The 22,756-nt window shown below is 51.7% G+C and overlaps 3 protein-coding genes across 3 annotated transcripts; 2 read left to right on the top strand and 1 right to left on the bottom strand.

Annotated features, from left to right (window-relative positions):
* Window positions 1-7,969: 7,969 nt before the first annotated feature.
* T069G_01806 (uncharacterized protein) lies at window positions 7,970-8,668 on the bottom strand (the record flags this gene model as incomplete). Its single annotated transcript, XM_056169016.1, has 1 exon — window positions 7,970-8,668. One exon carries the CDS (start codon window positions 8,666-8,668, stop codon window positions 7,970-7,972), a length of 699 nt encoding a protein of 232 aa, XP_056034332.1.
* Window positions 8,669-14,359: 5,691 nt separating this feature from the next.
* On the top strand, window positions 14,360-15,892 carry T069G_01807 (major facilitator superfamily domain-containing protein; the record flags this gene model as incomplete). The annotated part of the gene is made up of 3 exons (XM_056169017.1): window positions 14,360-14,431; window positions 14,512-14,726; window positions 14,821-15,892. 3 exons carry the CDS (start codon window positions 14,360-14,362, stop codon window positions 15,890-15,892), a joined length of 1,359 nt encoding a protein of 452 aa, XP_056034333.1.
* A 4,109-nt stretch (window positions 15,893-20,001) lies between these two features.
* T069G_01808 (elongation factor tu GTP binding domain-containing protein) lies at window positions 20,002-21,970 on the top strand (the record flags this gene model as incomplete). Its single annotated transcript, XM_056169018.1, has 5 exons — window positions 20,002-20,057; window positions 20,125-20,218; window positions 20,309-20,371; window positions 20,661-20,799; window positions 20,862-21,970. The coding sequence occupies 5 exons, from the start codon at window positions 20,002-20,004 to the stop codon at window positions 21,968-21,970; spliced, it is 1,461 nt and encodes a 486-aa protein (XP_056034334.1).
* Window positions 21,971-22,756: the final 786 nt, after the last annotated feature.

Raw genomic sequence — 22,756 nt, forward strand, 5'->3', positions numbered from 1 at the left:
GCGGAAGCAGGCAGCAAGCGCTTCGTGGACTCCAGACAGGTACGCCGTACCTAGATAGCAGTTACGCCTCTCGTCCTCTCCCTGTTTATCTCTGAGGCTCTCTCTGAGTTTCAAGATCGAGTGGATTTCCGATTTCTAGGCAACAGGGGGAGAAGCTGAGCCTCGATCGGTTCGATCTCTACCGCTGGTGGTAGAAGCGCCGAAATTCTCTCTGCCGCAGCCTTCGTGCCTTTTTTCGAACTAGGTTGTATTATTCCGAGCTAGCATTTGAAATCCAGCCATGGCCGCCCCCCTGCTTCATTAGTCACAAAGCCTAGTCGTGCCAATATTTTCGGCTGAACTACGACACAATAGGGTGGTGTGCCTTACTGTGTGACTTGCAACGCGACTCTCAGAGACACTGTACTGGTTGCACAGAAGTTGAAGCAACCAGCGCAATTGCGAGCTGCCTGGTGCAGTCTTGATACAAGGAGCGTTCCAGCAGAGACAGTGCGAATACAGTCTCGCTATACTAGCTCCAAAAATAGTGAAAAGCCGGGAAAAAAAGAGGTCGCCCTGCAAACTCACCCTCCCTTGCTTTGGAGGATAAAGCTTTCGAGTTGTCGGTGACACAAACTAGGGGGGGTAAAAAAAAAAAAAAAAAGAAAATCCCTGGCGTAAAATCGACACCGCCTCTCGAAAAGACAAGTTTCTCGCCCACGATTCCTTCTCTCTGTCTTTCTATCTCCACGCTTCTTCTCTGGTCATGATTTTCTCTTTCACAGATGCCCTTTAGCCTTTGAATTCAGAAAAAAAAAGGCGAAGGAAAAAAAAAGCCCAAGAAATGATGCCACCTTGACGTAGCCGTGCCGACTTCTGCAATATTGCACCTTTTGATACAATCCATCCCCAACACACTTGCTGTATGTATGTGCTGTCATATCAGAATTTCTTTTTCCAAGAATAGGTTGCTGTTATCTCGGTGCCTTCCCACCCCTTTAACAGCAGCGTCTGTTCCTGGGCCGCCTCTTGGTATGCATGACGAGTGAGGCTCTTTTGCCTAGAACTTCGTGGTGGTCATCCTGTCTCTCCCTTGTCGTTGCGACACGACACGACACGACACGACACGATGCCGGCAACAACACACGCACGCACGCAGGCACACGGCCCTCCCTGCTGAACAAATAGTAGGGCAAACCTTGAATTCAAATCATGCCACGTATTCCCTACCCTCCGGATTTCACCGTTTCCATTAATCATCTGGCCTTGTGGCGGTCAACAACTGGGCTCCGCAGCAAATCGTCCATGCATGAGCTGTTTATGGCGCATGGCGTCAACTTCATCCCAAGGCGGTCAGGGGATGTGAGAAGAGGCCAATGTCGGGTCAATGCTTGCTTGTCCTGCCTGCCTTGCCGCCTTGTTTTCTGCTCGTTTGCTTTTTGGCCCTGGCTGCCGCCTGCGTGCCTGGTCCGGGGTGTCCAGCCAGTCCCCATCCTGTCGTCGTCGTTGTCATCGTCGTTGTCATCGTCGTCCACCACCGCTACTACAACAACACCACCACCACCACCTTCACCACCAATACGGCCAAACACCGTGTCTGCTCCAGTCTGAACCCGTCTTTCTGCTTGAACGGTTAAAGACTTCCATCACATGGAAGGATCGCTCTCCAAAAAAAGACATGGATAGATGCAACGCCACGACAACAGTAACAACAGCACCCTCACCCACACCAGCAGGTCGTGGCACACCAATAGTTTCGTCCGCTTTGCGGTGAGAAAGAAGCAATCATGCAGTCTCTGATGAGTTGTCTCATGTGGCCAGACCAAACAAAGCTTGCCGAGTTTCTCTCACATCCCCATCTTGGGTCAGAAACGGTAGAACCCAACGGTACGTCGTAGAAGGGATATCTGCCCGAGCGGCTGAGACTTGAATCAAACCTATCACGGACCCCATCGTACCGGAGCTATGGGAGGATCGGATCGGCCCCACACGCTGCCCATGAAGCGGGACGACGGCGCTCCATGTGGCTTTCTTACTGTATCATGTAGGTGTATGTATGAGGGAGGACTCCGTAAGCTCCCTCGTGATCTCGTCTCTGGCGCGCCGTCTCTCAAAGAGGGCCAACGGATACCCAAGAGTGGTCGCCTGTGCCCATTCGAGAAAACGTGCTAGCAGCTGAGTCGTCCCCCCGGCCCCGTTCGACGTCAGGCAAGGGAGCCATCCGGGCATGGATGCCTTTACAGCTTGCATTTGCCATGCCATGTCGTGTTGTGCTGTTCCTGTGCCTCTGCCAAGCTCCAGCTGAGCGTCGAACCAGAAAGCTGTACGCTCATTCAGGAGTGGGCTCCGGAGATCGCTTGAATGTCATTGTCTCGTTTTTCTGCCCCATCCACGACGAACCACTTGTTAGAGAGCAGTGCGTTGTTCAACGTGTAAGCAAGGCGCTCTCTCTCCGTCAAGGCCCGCTCATCTTGCCACCAGAGTGATGGGCCGGCGATGCTTTCTCCAACTACGGAGTACTAGTGTTAGCTTATCAGCGGCTCCCCTCGCACCCCCCTACCCCATGACATCTCCCTGTCTGTGGCTAGGTTCTAACTCACCGAGTCATCGAGTCTTGGAGTTCTCGGATTTCACCACGAGGTATTAAGAGAACAGCGTGAAAGGGGGAAGAAAAAGTCTGGATGTGAAAGCTGCAGCCACCGTCACAGATAGAGAGGCGAGGCTCGGGGAATTTTCTTTCGTTCTCCCGGATTCACGCCAGTGCGTTAATCGTTAGTGTCCTTTTTTTTCGAATGGAAGCCAAAAAGGCGGCCCACAATGGCAGCAGTAGCGAATTCTTGGTTGCCAGACAGGGGAGGGGACGGGGGACGGGGGTCCTGTACGAAGTATGTCGTAGTAGCGATGCAAACATGGCCTGCCTACCACAGCATGGAGCGGAGAGTACGGAGTAGGTATAGGGCGAGAATTGGCTGTGCTGTATGATACTGCGCCCTGTACTTGTACGGTGCTTGGTTGGGGACGTTGGAAGCCCGCGTAGAACAAGCCCCGGAACGCCGTTCTTGCGAGACCCCCCATTCCTCGGGGCCGCCCGTTCCTGAGCTAGAAAGGGCCGCTTGGCTCAGTAGGATTCAACGCCCCCCCTCCCCACCTAGCTGTCATTGCCCGCTGGCACAACGATGGTTCCAAAAGTTGATGAAACGTCGCGTTTCGCTGCCTCTTTCTCAACCGGCTAACTACCGAAAAGGGGGCGGGGAAGCGGACAACAGGGATTGAGGCTCTTCGGGATCCGGGCCGTGCACGTCATCAACTCGCCTTTTCTTCTCTCTGGTCTCGTCACTCAACGGGTTTCAGACGAGGCAAGGGAAAGCCAGTCCATGGTTTCCAATGCGCGCTATGGGCGAGGGTGGTGTGTATGCTCCGTACTCGTACTCCATATGCCCCCATATGTGGGTTCCATGTGCGTGTGTCTGGGTGATATGCGCGTGTGAACTGTCGGATTCCTTCTTGAGAAGCCGCGAATGTCGTTCGGAAGCCAGTGTGTCGATTCTGGAATGCCGCGCCGGGCAGTGATGTGTTTGCGAGTAACGCTGCTGCCCTCCGGTTTGCGACAACCGCCATGCCGATTGATTTTTGCTCCACAATCTTTTGGTCATTGCTGTCCCGGCCCAACGTGTCTTCCCGCAACCCAACGCGAGGTCTAGCAGCGGCTTCTAGAAAGACTGGGCTGTCCTGCATCCATGCCCCCAGCTCATCCCCTACCCTTGCACAAGACCCTTCCCGCCTAATTCCCAAAGCTTCCCACCCCCACTGTAGCCACGACGCCCAAGTTGTAGAGCGTTGGGCCAACCCTAAAACCATTAGGTTCGCTCAACACCAAACAACCACGCCTTTCTCGTCGTACTCATCTCATTAGTACTTCGTACTCGTAGTCACGTCCGCCCGGGTTCGGAAAGCAGAGACCTTGCCCTTTTCCGACAAGCCTTGCCATACCCATCCATCATCTCTCGTCTCAACGCCTCTGTTATCTCTCTCCTCGACCCGCGTACCGCGTGTTAGCGCCCTCCGAAAGGCCTCCCAGTCTCACACCCATTCCGTCGCCCGCCTCTCGCCGATACAAGGCAAACACTAAGAAAAAAAGAAAAGAAAAAGAAAAAGACACCCCTGTCGATCGCACAAGGGTAAAAAAATTCCTGCAGGGGCCAACAAAGTGCATCAGGGGTTTGACTGACCGCCAAGGGTAGACCGCAATATCGGGTGCCGCAATCATAGCAAAAAATAAGCCCGACCAGCAAAAAGGCCACGCGAGAACCCAGGAACAGGCGGCGAGCTCTCAAAAGAAGGCACTCACCGAGTCGGTGTGGAAACAGTTTAAAATATCAGACCGTTCCCGCAACTCCGTCCACTTTTTCGTTCCTTCATCCAACAAGAAAAAACGGTGCCCTTTGAGCAATCGACCATAATCCGACCTCTCCTTCCGTTTTCCGAGCTTCCGGACGTCTCTGTCCAGTCTCGCCTCGCCGCATTACTGCCGCCAGCACCACTGCAACCACTATCCAACTCTCCTTTCTTCTTTTTCTTCTTTTCCACAAGCCAAAATGCGCGGACCATATGACACCACTGGCATTATCAAGCCCAACTCTCCTCAACCACCAAAGCCCAAATAATGAATTTCTTTGTTTCTGGGTTGGCCTCCTTATCTTTCGCTTGCTTTCCCTTATTCTTCACTTTGTGACACGCTGTACCAGTCAGGTAAGCCCTACCCCCTTTACTTCCACACCCTTTGTGTCATATATTCAGGAGCATTGCTGACGGCGGCCTTGCAGCTGTCTTCTTTTTAATAGTAATACGTCGATCGAACCAAGCTCTCGATGACGACCGGGTTTTAAACGACTCGGGCGTTTCTTGGTAATTGCGGCACTCTTTCTTCGACTGTTGATATACTTTTGGGTTTCGGATAATGAATCGGTTTTGGGAGCAAGAGAGGGAAAATAGACTGGGAAAATTGGGTCAGGAGCTATCCGTCTTGGACCCCACGGACGAAAAGGCAATGCCGTGATATAGAGATATAATCATCCACATGAGCCCCCATGATCTGGGTAATGTTTCTTTTGTTATACATCGGGCGCCGCCGCCGCCAAACGCAAATTAATGTCTATCTTATTGAAGATTCTTTTGTTAGAATATGATGAACAGAAAGCAAAGAGTTGAACCATACCTGTCTGGATGAGCTTGAGTCTTTTATGTGTCTGTGTTCAAACGAGCTCCTCCTCACTGTCTTTGTGTGACCCGATGAATCTTGGCAAGCAGTTTGGCCAGTCTCGAAAAGCACCTGTGTTGACCTTCTGGCGGTCTTTTGGGACACCAAGGGTCTACGTATGAAGAGAAAGGGAGCCTGAGTTGGATCATGTGTGAGAGGCTAGCGAAACGGAGACGTCGTCAGCGCCGTGGGTGGAGAACATGACAACCGGCGAAGTGGGACTTGATATGGCCGGCACGGCGTCGGGGACTCCCTAGTAGGGCACCGGCGTACGACGGTTGGGCCCTGTGAAATGCGGTGATTGCTGCCCATGCCCCATTCCTCCATGATGCCGGATGGGGACGCATGGGCCCTGCGGCAGGGTGGTACATGGGGAGAGGATGGAGAGGCTGGGGGCTGCAAGCGCAGGGCTGGCATCCTCTTGCATGGCATCTGGATCTCGCTGCCACCCGCCTGGCTGGCTGGATTCGCTGATCTCGATGCCCTGGCCGGCTACTGCATCTCCAGCATGGGCATGTGGATGTTTGTGGATGTTTGTGGACTTGATGCGCCAATGCTATGAGCGCGGGAAGCGGGACGGCGCACGTTTGGATCTTTGACACACGCACTAGATGCCGGGACGAGATTGGGTTGCGCCGGCGGACTGTCAGAGTCCAGCCATGTGTCGAATCCATCCATGCGTTCACCTGTGCGCCCACCCGTGTGCCCATGTGTACGGTAGGCCCATCATCCGCGTGGCCATCTGGGTGCGTGTCTGCTCCCCTGCATGTCGGTTGTGCGTGTGTATGCGTGTCTTGCCCGCCAAGGTAGGGTGACAGCAATGGTAGACTGTGTGGCCATGATGCCGACTTAGCCTGTACCGTCTGCCGCACCGTTGAAAACTGGGAGGGCAACAGAGCAAGCTGAAGAAGAGAAGCCAAACGGTGGTATTACTGTATGGCAGGCCTGGAGTTCAGTCAGTCTCGGCGACACAGGTGGATGATGCGTCCTTTTATACCATGAAGACAGCCGTTTCCTGTGACCCCCCTCCTTGGTCCTTGGTGTACCGCGACCCCTTCTCTCTTGGGCTGCGATTGTGATGGCTCGCAAAAGCCGGCATGACTTGGGCCAATGCTAAGGTGACTTTTCCTGATCCGTGAGGCTCATCCCGGGCAGCAAAAGCTCTTGTTGGTCGTGAGCAGATGGCAGATGATGGTGGGGTTTTTGGCCGAATCGGTAGTATCCATTGGAAATCCATTGGAAATCGTCATACGAAAAGGTGGTGGGGGCGGGGTTGGGAGAAAGTGCATCTTCATGCAGTTGTTCTTTCCCATGCCATGCATTGCATGCCATGGCGTCGAGTCGCCAAGAGCGTCGGATACGGATAGCAATAGCCTCCAGCTCTCTTTTTGCGCTTGTGATTGCGCTTGCGCCTTCTTCCTTCTTTGCGCTGTCTCGCTTATTGCGCGTCCTCTCGCTTCTTGTAAGGGAAGGATGAAGCCAAAAGTCTCCGTTTCCTTCTGCGACTTCCTTTTCACCTGCCTTTCTCTCTCTCTTTTTCTCTCCGATTCGTCGTCATCTCATGGGCTGTTCTGTTCTTCCCCTCGCTATATTTAAGACGGCTAGGCAATGGGGAACGTTCCTTTCTCGAGTGACGATCGAACGCTCAACTTTAATCCCTGTTGCCATTCTCTGCAGACAATCCCCGGTACCTGCATTGCGGTCCAAAATGCCGCCCACGTCACTTTGCGCGTGGCCACGCCTCCTCATTCATCGACAGGCCCGAAGCTCGCAGCATCGCCTGATTTGCCAGTCACTTTTGGTGGCGTTTGCTGCAGAAAAAATGCGGCCAGTCTCTGGAAGCCTCGGATCAGGGCACGATGCTGCTGATGGCGTGTTGTGTTAGCAGGCTGATGGGAACATGATACAAGTACTCAGCACCAAGTTGGTTGGACGGCTGGTACTGTAGTCGCCAGGCCACCTCGGACTGTGTTTGCGCCCAATACTTGACTTGTTCCAAACAGGCTCTGCATCCTTCCCGGTCTCTTCATTTAACCTTGCTGTGCTCTTCAATTCACCCTCCTTATCAAGCCACGACGGCCGCCAGCCCCCTGTCTTGACGCAGCTCATTCCAAATGTGGGCGATGAATAGCCGCTTGGGAAATGCGCTACCAGCCGGATGGTGGTACTCCGCTGCGTCAACGAATAGAAATGACACACATCCAGTGTATCATCGTCCTCACACCAATAACCAGCCGTGGCGGCAGGGGCCATGGCTGAGCCGTTTTGGCCCAGTCCTCAAACACGGGCTTTGTACACTCGATGTATGTGACGGATCTCACCAAATCTGAGCCATATGGATGAGCTGGGATTGACAGTGGCCAGACATTTCTCGTCGACAGCAGAAGATTAATCTGCTGAAAGCTGCAGTATACTCTACAAAGCGTGCTCTAGGATATATTCACAATACGGAGTGTGTTATCACGGCAGTAAAGCAAATACATGGTAATACAGCAAGGTATCTTTGAATTACTACCTGTCGACAAGCTCTCGTTGGTACCTAATGCCAGAAGAGGCTTTGCTGTGTCCAAATATCGTCGGCCACGACGTACAAACAGGATGGATATACTCCCTGCCTTTTGCATCTCCTTGGATTTTTTTCTGATTGAAGTTTTCCTCTTTGGCCGATAACAACGCTTTCCAACATGCCTGGAACCATACCATAATCTTCGAGACATCATGTGTTCCCACGATTCATTCGATTAATAAGCCCAACATGGCGAGCATCGCAAGGATTGTGCCGTCCTCAGGCTTAACATCTCCAATGAATCCAACCTGTCCGTTTCCATATCGAGCGAAAACAACAGGCGACTCATTGAAGCCGACGATTGATTTGGGAGTTGGTACACGACGCTCGATAGTCGAGTGTTCAGTTGAGAGGTACCACGCCTCACTCAACTGCATTCCGTAGATAAAGAGAGCCTTTTGGCTATACGAAGCCGGGAGTCTGCTTTGAAGGGTAGAGCCGACCGCCTGAGGATTCAGGGATAGCGTGGATTGTTGGTAGGAGCCGATTTCCCATGGGAGATCCCACGTCTGCCTCATAATCTTTTTCAAGCTTTCCGGACTGGAGCCAGCAAAAACGCCGCCAAAGACGACTATGCCACCACTCGCCGCATACTGCACGAGCCTCTGCGATATGACTTCGCTCCTAGCGTGGGCAATGCCTCCATCGGCCACAAATATACCGTGTGGCTGTGAACATTGGGTGAACAAGGTAAATGCCTTCTCTGTCGTCTTTGCGTGCCATATGGTTGCTCTCTCGAAGAGCTCGTTCAAGAAGCTGGCGTGGGATTCCTGAAAGGTGAGCTGCGCCTGATCGTCACCAAGCGTGAGCACGAATATGAGAGGTTTGGCTGGTCCGGCAGCCGAATCTTGGGTAATACTGTTCATGCTTCTTCTGGAATACATTGAAGGAGGTGCACGAAATGAGTTGAGACCAATGGAAGAGCGCGTCGTGTACACCGATGCTGAAGGGATCAATTTGCAGGAACGGGCGAAGGGAATTTTATATTCTCTTCTGACCGTGCCTTCAATAACCTTGGGAGCTGTATTTTTCACATTATTTCCTGGTCTTTGTCTTTTCCAGGATGCTTGCAAACCGGTGGCCGACATAATGCATGTCAAGGCGGGCCGAAGACCAACTCGACCCTCGCCAACAGCATGAGAACTCCACCCCCTGGACGGCATTGGAGTCGTCGGATTCTCATATATGCTGTACACCCACACTTCTCATACGATTATTAGGTTTGTGTCACCAACAAGCTTCCCTTGTCCAACAATACACGGTACAAGGGATGCTAGTCTGAAGTGCCCTGTCCTGCGGCTTCTATGCAAACGTTCACACGGCAGACCTTGCTCATACTCAGGTACATCTGATCCCGCTCAAAATGGATCTCGGTACTGTATGTATGCTTACACTGTTGCGCGGCAGTTGGTCATCAAGTGAAGCAGGCAAGCCAGACAAACCATTCATCCTGAAGGCGCCTGAGCCACAGGTAGCTGCATGCACTGGACTCCTCCAGAGCGACCGATGCGTCCATGCCCCGTTGGCACTTCAGCTGTGCTGTGCCAGGTCCACAAATATATTTCAACAGTCCAGGGATGAGAGTAGACCGAAGCTGGCGTGACGTAGTAGACTTATGCAGTGCTATCAAAACGACAACGACTAAAGGGTTTTACTCTCCACTTTGGGAAGACTTAAATTAGAAATAGCAATCAGAGGGACGAAAGATACTATCCGGTCTTTCAACCTCTCTCTCGGTGTCGTACAAGTTGTATGTGACGACCTCTCAGAGAATAGACTCACGCACTCTTGCTTTACGGGACCCCCCTGCGCCACCACGAGTATTGAATGGATACCAAGCCTCTTTGATCGGTAAAAAATTCTGAATATGGCCGTGTTTCCACCACCCACTCCTGCTGGCGTGGAAGGAGTAGCCATGTGCATGATGGGGCTCATATACATGTAAAACCACCTTCTTGGTATTACTGCTCGAACTGCCAGGATACAGTTTTCCAGAGTCTGAAAGAGAGTCTGAGGCACGCTTGCCTGATATTCCCAGGAGGGCTTCATCTTCTTGCTCCAAAAAGCAACTCTACGAAGCCGGATCTCGGCCATACATTCGTGTATCACAGCATATAGAGAGGGCCAGAGATGAGAAATACAACAGAAGTGTGTGGCCAAGCCGTTCACGTATGATGACTCTGGTGTGCTCCAGAGGGGCATGCAAGTCGGCGACCTGAGCAAACTGCCCAACGGCGACTATTGGCAAGCCACTCAAGTGAAGGTGGGTTTCCTAGGCGTTCCTACTGGTTCTAGGCCTCGCTTGGGGCTGGATGAGGCAAACTTCATGATGCATTACATGCTTCCCTTGACTGGCGTACGGGATACCATCCATACTACCTAGTAGCTGATGAGAACGCAACGACGGAGCCTTGGTAACCTTCCGAGGCCACTGTTGAGGTCCTCGCTGTACGGCTGTTATAGCCTGTAGACCATAGTTATGTTGTAGAAGAGTGGAAGAAAGCATCAAGGGCTCTTGCTGCCATGTGATTAGGCGGTACTCCATCGTGAGTGGGAAATAACGGGGTGGGGCCGATTGGAGGGGCCGGACCAGCACCGGTGTGCCAGGTTTGTCGGTTGCCAATGACGGGACGTCCCCAGGCTGATGGTGTGGCGACAGGCCTCAGCGAAATGAGCACGCTTGGCCCATGCTCGAATCTTCCGTTGGGCAGGCAGTTCCTGCTGAGGCACAAGATGAGTGCTACCTAGCGTGAGCCGTCTTGATCTGTTTGTGTTTCCGTGACTGACCCGCAACAACGGAACGCCTTAACTGTGTCCAATAAGCTTGGACTTGGGCTCGTGTGAGTGGCTGGCAACTGGAAGCAACCCCCCAAGGGGCTCAGGTATCGTCCAGCATCATGCAGACTCGGTGAGTCGCCTGCAGAGGGTTGATTGGCTCTCATTTGCCAAGTTGAGTTCATGTGGTATGCCATCATGCCAATCTGACCACCACCACCTTCACCACCACCACCACCACCACCACCACACCAAAGCTGGATTTCGGGATGCTTGCCTTGACCTCTCCCTTCTTTGGTTCCTCTGGCTCAACGCTATAGGGCTCCAGCTACCCAGATAGCCAGGGACAGGAACCGGAATAAATTGTGCGGGGATACGTGTGAATCCCGCCTCGAGATCTAGGGGACTAGCCAGCTGCCGAGACCTGCGCTAATGCTTTTCTGGCCACATCTAGCCAGGGATAAAGCAAACATCCGGGCTTCAGGTGCCTTTTCCCGTTTGTTCCTTCGATTCGGCTGGATGCTGCACGTCCCGTTCCTCGGAACTAGGATTAAAACGGCGCTTATCAGGCAGCTGCTTCCATCGGCCCCAGTTACAGCCTATGGAAAGGTGGTCTGATGCTGCGTGGCTGCAGATCTCGAGTAGAGGCATGAAGTTGCTAGGGTCCTATTGTCATCAGTTGTTGTCCGTGAGAGCAACTATTAGTCGGTTCGAGTGGATCCTTGACACGGCTCTGCGTCCATGCAAACGAGCTCTAGGCAGTTCGCACGATATCACGGCTCGGACATGTTTATGCGGCTGTTTTGGGATGAATAAATCCCACCCAGAATAGGATTTTATGCTGATGTCGTTGTACATGGTTACCAGCATTCCGTCTTGTAAGCTAGTAGAGTTCGGACATGTTCATCCCATCAATGTTCGCCCTGTGACGAGCCTTCAACGTTGCCGCCGCGGCCCTCTAGGATCCACTGAAAGGGACGTCCCAATGGGAAGTTAATCAACTCGCAGTGGTGCTGGAGAACTTACAATGTATCACCCTAATTTGGGCGAAAGACGGAAGGCGCTCTTCTCCCCTCCTGCAGCGACCTGCATGATTCCTCTGCACCTGGAGATTAGAAACAGACAAGTACGGGCTACCCGAAGCCCTCGGCAACTGTGTCTCGACTTAGTCGAGCAGCTTTGGGCTACTTTCTCCTCTCCAAGCAGGGATAATGACCGAGTGTCGTGGTGTTCATGCTTTGATATTTGCCGCGTGTGGCATCGAGTGTTTGTGATGAGCTGAATACAACGACCCTTCCCCTGGAATCGAACACATTTCGTATTTTGGGATACGAGTGGGTGGCTGCATTCTGAAGCCTGTTTGCATCGCTAAGCTTCGTGGGGTCGGCGTAGTGGGCAATTTGATGCAGTGGCGCTGTCCGCTATTTGTTGTCGTGGAACAGTATCTGTGGGCGACATCGTATATTGGCCAATGCCGAAAAGCAGCACTGACGTAGGAAAATTTGATTACATGCTGGGGCTGCCTTTCGGTGACCAAGAAGAGGTTTTCCTTCTCCAAGTCCTTTCTATTTCTAGAGACTTACTGTTCCTACAACTGCCTTAGCCAAGTCCCTATACACTGTATTCGTGATGGATATGCATCCGAGCATCACTTACCAAGGCAGAAGCAGGAGAGGTAACGTAGTTTCTCATAATGCTAGCCCAATGGCTTCATTGGTGTACTGAAGTCTCGACGTCCTCGAGATTAAACCAAGCGAAGACTTGCGATTGCTAGACGTGGGTGACACACCCCGGCGATAAGGGCGAGTCTGGAGCAACTGTTGGAACTCGGAAACCTCCAAAAAAAAAAAAAAAAGACAAGGGGCCAAGTTTCAATCACTAGGGGTGATAGAAGGCCGATTACTTTACCGCGGGTGAGGGTTGGTAGTCCTGGCCAGTGGCGAGATTGTGGCACATCTTCCCCAGATGCCTCCTGGTGCTTAATCTTCCTTTGCGTTTCACTGGCCACCGAGAGCGATGGAGCCTCCTGCAAGTTGCATGGGACGGCACAGAGGTTGTGCTCTTGCTTGATTCCGATGAGGGCGCCTGGTCCATGTCAAGCTGAAAGGGTACAGCTAGAGTTTGTTGACGGAAGTCATGACATGAATGTTATTCGTCCAGATTGTGGATTAATTAACGTAGATGTACGGAATAGAATGCTGAGATATCCGTACGAGAATAAGAATGAGACGGTGAATAAAAAATTGTGCTGTTAAAGTCGCCGACGCAGCAAGCTGTGCAGGTGAAAAAAAGTATCCGGACAAGCACGGCACACTCGTCAGGCCTTTACTGCGTCATCCAGCTAAGCATGCCCCTTCGGAGATCACTCCGTCACTTGTTACCATGACCTTCCTTGATCGAAGATATTGAGCGGAGTATTCGACACAAGAGGTACAGAACGCGGGGCCATACGCGGGTATTCAGTATCAAGCCACCATGGCACGACTTGATCCTTGAAGCCGCACTTCCAATCTATTTCCTCCAAGACTGGACAGAACAATGACCAAGAATAACGACAAGAAGTAGCGAGCTGGGGGCGGCATCGTGGCATGAGTGTGGTACAAAGCTCCGCCTTCCTGTGTGATGAGGTTTGCATAAATGGTCGGGATGAAGCATAGATGCGGCTTCGTCTGCCGCCTGTCCTCTATCCGCAGATGATTGGAGTTACCATGAAGCGCGATCTTGCAGAGATTGTGAAGCTGTAGCTATCCGTGGGAGGACTGAAACTTGGTAACACAGGCAAGCCTCATTCACTCAAAAAGGCACACCGAGATGTCGCTGTCTGGGGATGATTGGCGAGACTGAGGGCAAAGGAAAAGAGCTGGGCGTCGGTTGGCTAGCAGTGGTAGCACAGAAATGCAGCTTTCCGGTCCGAGAGTCCGTGTGTACCTTATCTAGAGCGTATTGCATGGCCTCGTACGTCCGAAGAGTGAATACGACGTTTGTTGGACGGCTGATGGCTCCGCCACCGACACGAACGAGCCGCATCTGTCAAGGCGTCAAGAGAAACACATGGTATCTCCTGAGAAGTGTCCACTGATCGTAGCACCGGGTAGTACTACGGCATCATGACAAGAAAACGTTTGCTTCCAGGCTGCCATTTGCACGCCAGAGCATCCATGGGTATGGGGATATCGCTCCGTATGTAGTTGTTGCAGCTTTCTAATCCGGGGTAATCCAGCAATTCGGGGCAATTCATTCCAGGCGGCGCGATCCAAGTCGCCGCACTTGCTTAGTGCAAGGTACAGCTCCACGCAATACGCACAGCATGGATGCTAAAGTGAGCAAGTGAGCTTCATGTCAGCACCAGACGGTCCATTTCACCTCTGTTTTAGCTGGGCTCCACTTGAATCGCACAGGCCCTACAGTAAGCCTCGCCAGCAGGGTTGGATTCAGTGTGGGGATCATAATGGACTTGCTGGCCTCTTCATCGTCTTTCCGCATGCAAGCACGGGAAGCATGGAGTACTAGTACCTGCTGAACTGCCGATATTGGACTGCGCTAGGCTTTGCCTTATTTCATTCCCTTTTCTTCGGTCCTGCTTGGCGGATCGTCTCTTCCATTGCCGGTGGGTCCTGTCTCGGAGAGCTTCACTATTATCGCGCGGCGTTTTGCTTGGTACTGAGCACGAACCAGCAGCATCTCATTGTCTCGGGGCTGGTTGTCCATCTTTCCCCTCCTTTGTCTTGTCTATTGTCGTACAGATTAGCCAATTCGTTGGTTGGCCATCCCGTGTCGGCACCATGGTAGCCGTCGAGCCTGCTACGCGGAAGCGTGTGCTTCGGGTTATCATCGTGTCCCTTCTTCTAGATTTGGTAAGCCACAGCAACTGGGAGGAGGCATCGTGAGCATCGATCATACCTGTACATAGATGGCTGATTTGGGAGGCACCCAGATATCGTTCACGTTTATCCTCCCACTGTTCCCCAAGCTCTTGGAGTTCTATCGGGATCGCGAGGCTCCCAACCTGATCCACCATGACGCTTCTCATGCCACTCTCCTCCAACAGGTCCTCGGAGGGCTGAATGCATACAAGGCGTCCTTCTCTCGACCCATCGATTCCCGATATGACATTGTCCTTCTCGGTGGAGCACTGGGGTCCTTGTTTTCGTAAGTATCTGGTAACGTCCCTGCACATCATGGGCTCACCTTGAGGAGGGGCCTGCGACTTGTTGTTTCAGCTACTAACAAGATATGGTTACAGCCTCCTGCAAGCCATCGCGTCTCCCATGATCGGTCACTTTTCTGACCGCTACGGCCGTCGCTATGCGCTGCTTGCATCCATGTGTGGAAACATGGTGTCTGTGCTCCTATGGGTTGTGGCAGTCGACTTCCGCACCTTTGTAGCCAGCCGTGTTGTGGGTGGCCTTTCCGAGGGCAATGTTCAGCTTGCTACCGCCATGGCTAGCGATATCTCCGATGAAAGCACACGAGGATCCACCATGGCAATCATCGGCGCATGTTTCTCGGTTGCCTTTACCTTTGGGCCAGGCCTAGGGGCATGGTTGAGCACGGTTGCCACTGCATGGGCGAATCCTTTTGCAGTGGCAGCAGGATTCAGTCTGGTCTTGATCTCCGTCGAGACGCTGTACCTGTACTTTTGCTTGCCAGAAACTCTGCCATCTTTGGTTGGTGGTGTGGCAGCCAAGGCAAACGCGCCCGGCAAGAAGGATGGAGAGACCAAGGAAGTGACGCGGACGAACTCACGCTTCCTGCTTTATGCAACCCATTTTGTGTTTCTGCTGTTCTTCTCAGGAATGGAGACGTCCCTATCCTTTATGACGTATGATTTGTTCCAGTTCACCTCTGGGAAGAATGGTAGGCTGCTTGGATACATTGGCCTGGTAGCTTCTGTGTTCCAGGGAGGCATCACTCGCCGACTGACCCCCCTTTTGTCCGTACGTATCGGCACCATCGCCTGTCTCACAGCCTTTATTCTCCTCAGCCGTCTTTCCACCCTTGGAGGCCTATATGCCGCAGCGACCTGTCTCGCCATCACATCAGCGACAGTTGTGACGGGCCTCAACGCTCTTAGCAGCTTCGAAGCCAACGAGCACGAACGCGGAAGCAAGCTAGGCATCATGCGGAGCTGGGGCCAGCTGGGTCGTGGATTGGGACCGATTGTATTCACAAGCGTATACTGGTGGGCAGGGAGAGAGTATGCGTACACCATGGGTTCCATGGGTGCCCTTGTCGTTGTCACAATCGCATTTCTGGGTTTGAAGGCTCCCAAGGGAATGACTGCACCAAAGGCGACTGGAAAGAAGAGTCCGTAGGATCAACGTAGGAGGATGAGGATTCGGTCTTCTACCTGGCGATAGAAGCTCACTGTGATGCAGCATAAGAAGAGGAATGGAGAGACAAGACGGTGAAATTGCCAAAGTATAAACTGATAGAAGAGAGCGAGCGATTGTACAGTAACAGATGCACGCAAATCGAACAAGTAGATGTAGAGCTGAAATAATGGTCATTCAACGAGAGAAAACGAACGTCTTTGTTATTTTAGAATTATCTCAATACCTAATGTGTCGTCCATCGCTTAGCAATATTGTGAGGAAAGAACCGGGCAAGTGAATGCCCCAGGCATCCAGACGCCAGGGGAAGTACTGCCGAATGTCTACATTAAGAGAGTAACATTCTAACAAGATGAATAGGTATGCATGCCCAGAAAATCATGGCTCTATAAACGCAGAGGCAATCTACATGGCAAGGCAAAAAAAAAAAAATAAAAAAAAAATAAAAAAAATAGCAAGGAATTGCCTAGGAGAAGAAAAAGAAGAAAAAAAGAGATGGCCGATCAGAAATCGAACCACCGTATGCCCGCACCCGGATTTGCACCAGGATCCTTGGCTATCACCTACGCAGAGAGAATAGGAGTCCAACGAGTTGCTCTTACTCTATACGGGCGCCAGCTTGAACCACTCGACCATACGGAACAGCAGTTCTGTTGGGACAAGAGGTACATATCGGGGCTTATAAGGGACAGGAAGGCGGTAAAGGGACGGGAGTGCTGGCAGCTGCCTGGACGCTGAGGTGGTACCGTTGGGGGCTGGGACACACAAGCAAATATCAATGCTCCAGGACGACGGCAAACGGAGAGGCAAGATTGTCCATCAGTGACCCATGTAGGAACAATGAGTAATATTAGAGGGAGAGAGGCTCTATGAGTACTCTTCTCTTTCTTCAGGAAATATTGATCCTACCAGCTTCATTGTTAACCAGGTGTAGACTAACATGTAGGTTGAATTGAAGTCTTACCATTATTCCAATCTTTGCCATGACCAGGAACCGATGACGATTCGTATCTCATCTGTTTGTCTTAACATACTAAAGGACTACAGCCGACGAAACTAGGTAGTTTTGCCTTCTGTAGTCCTTCCTGACATGAAGGCTGACATTGGAGCGATTAAGCAAGCCCACCGTCTTCCACTTCTCATCTGCCGAATTGTGCTTCATATCCGATGATTTTTGAGTTACTCAGCGACGACCACGGCAATTGCAAGAGTACTTTGAGAACCCTGCAATTGCCCAGGTCGTTGCGGAGTATCTCAAAAAATCTCCGAATAAGTAGCATATCTCTGCAGATGAGAAGTGGAAACTGGTGGTACGAATGAATGAACCGGAAATGGCATAGGCAAGTAAGCCATGAGTGTACCGTTCAACTCTCTGGTGAGTCCCAGTTGAAAGACTCTTTAGAGGGAGGGGCATTCAGATGCACAAAGTATTCTTTACTGTAACACATCAATGTATGACCATCTTGAGACTTTGGAGTGGAAGCCCATGTGAGGCAGTTATATGTCATCGCAAATTATGGGGCGTTTGCCCGGAGATGGAAAACAGATTGCTCGCCGGCCGAATAGAAGTAAAGTAAAGATACGGCCGTGGCTCTGCTTTAGAGATTCGATAGCCTCATGACAAAGCTCGAGGTGGTTCTCCTTCCTGTAGCTTGATAGCTTAGCAATTGAGCAGATATTCAATGCTTCGTCAATCAACGGCGACTACACAGGTCATACATAGCAGTCAGAGCCACCCTAGATCCGATGATCAAAGGCCCGGCTTGCCTCCTGCTCAAACACCAGCCCGGCCGTAACAGCCTTACACAGGACTTGGATATGAGAGAACTCAAACTCACGAGGGACAGAAGGTTTCCCTGGATGCCTTTAAGAGTCACACCGAAGCAGCTTTGTTGGTCGATCAAGTTAAGCTTCAGCTATGCCATCGATAACGGGACGGATGGGCCCACGCTAGCTAAAGAAGCTGGGCTCCGACTAACAATAAATACCACGGCGCTTGCAAGCCCCGACGGCAAATTGATCCGTGTCTAATTCAGCAAGTGAAGCACTGGGTACTGGCTGCTTCAGACGCGCAGATGCATCATCAACGTGGTCGAAATCTTTTGGACGGGGCTGCAGCAGCTTCAAATACTGATACGCACGGGACCGCCCCCTCACTCCCAACAGACTTTTTCAGGCACTATTTCTGATACATGGGCTCCATACTATTTGAGGCTGCACCTCTTATTCGGCGTTTTCCAAAAGGAACCGAAGAAGTACTGTACATAGGTTGATAAATAGATAGATCAGAACTTGGCAGAGGAAAAAAAACCTGCAGGCGGTGGCAATGCCCAGGTGATGGGATAGAATGCATGAAGTGGGGGGTGTTGACGTTTCAGTGTGGGCTTGGAAAAAGAGTGAGCATGAATGGAGGGGCTGATGGAGGGGTAACATGTGAGTGGGAGTGAGAAAAAACCCCATCGAGAGCGGGAAAAATGGCTCTGGCGATATCATATATTTTACAGGGGAGTCGAATTACTAGTCCTACTGCAGTAGCTGCAAGTGATGATGGCGGAGCTAGAGAGACCGAGTCCATGTAAGGGATATGGAGATGGTCAACTGGGTTCTGAAGATGGACACTCACACAGCACCACTCTGTCGAGAAGAAGAGCACATCAGCCCAGTCGTTTTCGCCACAGGCATTTCCACCAAATGATCAAAACACAGCGAGAGTCGAAAACATCATAACATGCTCATCACGACGGCTTCACACACCGCCTTTGACTCACTCCTGTGGTGTAACAGCCTCGCGATGTGGGAGATAAGGAGATATGAGGTACCAGTACTTCATCCTTGGTGAAACCCAAACGACAGCGGCGAGTTGGGCAAAAACTGGCGCGCGCCAGTAGCTGGAGTGTGGGTGGATTGGGCCGTGAAGAGGAAAAAAAAAAAATCAACGGGGGGAATGTACTCCGTAGCAGCAGGCCAAATCGTAGAATACAGCTTCACTTTGGTATCAGAGCATGGCCCCATACCATCTGATTTCTTTATGTGTCCTTTTCTCCTGTTTTACTTTCTGTTTGTGTCACACCGAGTTGAATTTGAAGCGTTTGTGAAATCATGTAAAGTGGCCGATGACTCCTCGAGATATGCCTGGAATACGTAGGAGCAGATTGATTAGCATTTACTGGGTACTGGGTACACACGGCGAACAGAGCGGTGCGTAGCGGTGGGAGTGCGTATGCACTGGCACCCCGTACTGCAGAAAGGATAGGTTCGCTGAAACTGAAAGTGCTGCAAGTGATAACCGCCATCATTTTAGGCACCAGGCTGGCGCTTCACATCTCGGACCTCGAACGACGCCGTCATTTGAGCCGTGATAGAACTCTGCGACTACTCGTACTCGTACGGTGATCGCCTCCAAACTTGCAAGGGATTCCAAGGCTTCCATCGGTCTGACTCTTGCTTGTTTGTATGTACTCCTCAGCTTCGTCCGTACTGTACGTTCCACCATCATACCAGATCGTATCGTGGCGGGCACTTAACAAGGGCGAGCTCCAATCGCAGCATCCCATTGGCCAGATCGCCCACAGCCACCAAGGCCGCTCAGGCGAGAAAAAAAATTCTTGCGGATTTGCAGTTGCGTTGAGTGGGAAACGGGAGGGCAGAGAAAAATATTATTCGTTGGGGCTCGCTCGTTAGGGCTAGACCATGCCGCTTATTTTGCCCCTCCTTAAGGCTTTTTTTCACAAGCCCCGTTTGCTGCCCCGCGCGTGGCAGAAAAAAAAAAGCACAGAGCAATAGCGCTGCACCCCTCCACCCCTCCGCCCACCACCTTTTAAATCTCTTCTTCCCACCGTCTGCTTTCGAAATTTTCTTCTCTTCTGCTCTTCGTCTCGCATACCCGGTTCAAGCATCCGATCTGCGAATTGTATGTGCCGCCTCTCCCTTCGCCCTGGCTTTGGTGATTCCATCTTCCAACACCTGGAACAACATCGCCATCATCATCATCATCATCATCGTCTGAGGAACATCTCCAGCTGACTCTACTTGCCTCCAGTACTTTTAGTCAAGGACTACACAGCTCACGCTAAATTTCACAAACCGCAAAAATGGGTAAGGAGGACAAGACTCACATCAACGTGGTCGTTATCGTACGTATCATCCTGTTCCCTCACGTCGGCATCATTCGCCGCTTTGATCCTCAAACACTTGTGCTAACTACCGTCTTCTAGGGGTGCGTATTCCATCAATCATCTTGAAAGAGATCGATCGAACACAGTACTGACTTGCTACAACAGCCACGTCGACTCCGGAAAGTCGACCACCGTGAGTTACACCCTCTTCCTTCGCTCCGACATCAGACATCATTTGGTGCGGGACATCTCTTGAATACAGGGCTAACCATTCATCATACAGACCGGTCACTTGATCTACCAGTGCGGTGGTATCGACCGTCGTACCATCGAGAAGTTCGAGAAGGTAAGCTTCAACTGATTTTCGCCTCGATTCTCCCTCCAAATTCAATTGTGCCCGACGATTCTGAAGAGAATTTTCGTGTCGACAATTTTTCGTCACCCCGCTTTCCATTACCCCTCCTTTGCAGCGACGCAAATTTTTTTTGCTGTCTTTTGGTTTTAGTGGGGTTTCTTGTGCACCCCACTAGCTCACTGCTTTTTTTTTTTTTTTGGCTTCACTCTCACTTCCCCGCCATTCAACGTACTCTGTGTCTTTGGTCATTCAGCGATGCTAACCACTTTTCCATCAATAGGAAGCCGCCGAACTCGGCAAGGGTTCCTTCAAGTACGCTTGGGTTCTTGACAAGCTCAAGGCCGAGCGTGAGCGTGGTATCACCATCGACATTGCTCTGTGGAAGTTCGAGACTCCCAAGTACTATGTCACCGTCATTGGTATGTCTTCTTCATCAACTTCATGCTTCAATTGCAAGCCAGTGCTAACAGGCAATTCACAGACGCTCCCGGCCACCGTGATTTCATCAAGAACATGATCACTGGTACTTCCCAGGCTGACTGCGCCATTCTCATCATTGCCGCCGGTACTGGTGAGTTCGAGGCTGGTATCTCCAAGGATGGCCAGACTCGTGAGCACGCTCTGCTCGCCTACACCCTGGGTGTCAAGCAGCTTATCGTTGCCATCAACAAGATGGACACTGCCAACTGGGCCGAGGCTCGTTACCAGGAAATCATCAAGGAGACTTCCAACTTCATCAAGAAGGTCGGCTTCAACCCCAAGGCTGTTGCTTTCGTCCCCATCTCCGGTTTCAACGGTGACAACATGCTCCAGCCCTCCACCAACTGCCCCTGGTACAAGGGTTGGGAGAAGGAGACCAAGGCTGGCAAGTTCACCGGCAAGACCCTCCTTGAGGCCATCGACTCCATCGAGCCCCCCAAGCGTCCCACGGACAAGCCCCTCCGTCTTCCCCTCCAGGATGTCTACAAGATCGGTGGTATCGGAACAGTTCCCGTCGGCCGTATCGAGACTGGTGTCCTCAAGCCCGGTATGGTCGTCACCTTCGCTCCCTCCAACGTCACCACTGAAGTCAAGTCCGTCGAGATGCACCACGAGCAGCTCACCGAGGGTGTTCCCGGTGACAACGTTGGTTTCAACGTCAAGAACGTTTCCGTTAAGGAAATTCGCCGTGGTAACGTTGCCGGTGACTCCAAGAACGACCCCCCCATGGGTGCCGCTTCTTTCACCGCTCAGGTCATCGTCATGAACCACCCTGGCCAGGTCGGTGCCGGCTACGCCCCCGTTCTTGACTGCCACACTGCCCACATTGCCTGCAAGTTCGCCGAGCTCCAGGAGAAGATCGACCGCCGTACCGGTAAGGCTACCGAGACTGCCCCCAAGTTCATCAAGTCCGGTGACTCTGCCATCGTCAAGATGATTCCCTCCAAGCCCATGTGCGTTGAGGCTTTCACCGACTACCCTCCCCTGGGTCGTTTCGCCGTCCGTGACATGCGACAGACCGTCGCTGTCGGTGTCATCAAGGCCGTCGACAAGTCCGCTGCCACCGCTGGCAAGGTCACCAAGTCCGCTGCCAAGGCCACCAAGAAATAAGCGATACCCATCATCACCACCTGATGTTCTGGGGTCCCTCGTGAGGTTTCTCCAGTGGGGCACCGTTGCGCTCACTTCTACGACGAAACGATCAATGTTGCTATGCATGAGCACTCGACTATGTATCGAGGCACGTTAATTGAGAGGCTGGGAATAAGGGTTCCATCAGAACTTCTCCGGGAATGCAAAACAAAAGGGAACGAAAAAAAATTAGATAGAAGTTAATTGATGACTTCACAACCAATTCTGTGTCTCGCTCCGTACTGATGTGTGATGTTGCGTAAATTGTCTGCCTTAAGAGTTCAGATCGTGATGTGCCCACGTGTTGACGGTTGATGTTACAGGCTGTGCTTGCTCCTTGTGCGCTGTAGTCTAGGGGTGCTTAGTGGACTAGAGGTGCTAACAGCACTTGTCTACAGGCTGTTAGGCTCGCTGTAGGTCTCCGCTACAGGAGCCGAACTACAGCCCACTGGAGAGAAAAAAAGACGCCTGTTGACCCGACAGGTACTCTTCCATTGACATTCATGATACCATCAACACTCAACTAGTGCTGCTTTGAAGCAATCATTGTCAGCTGTTTATGCAAAAGCCAAAATCCATTTCCATCTCCAAAATTAGTCGCACAAATTACTGTGAAGACTATAGATCTATATATGTGTATCATGTGTTTATGTACAGGGCATCGTGAGAGGGGAATCGTTGCTTCATCTAAAAACGCCATTGTAATGTCCTTGCCCGTGACACCATCGATGCACTCTTGATAACCAAAATTTCATCTTACTTTTC

The sequence above is a fragment of the Trichoderma breve genome, chromosome 1, assembly GCF_028502605.1.
Source record: "Trichoderma breve strain T069 chromosome 1, whole genome shotgun sequence".
In the NCBI taxonomy this organism is placed as follows: domain Eukaryota; kingdom Fungi; phylum Ascomycota; class Sordariomycetes; order Hypocreales; family Hypocreaceae; genus Trichoderma; species Trichoderma breve.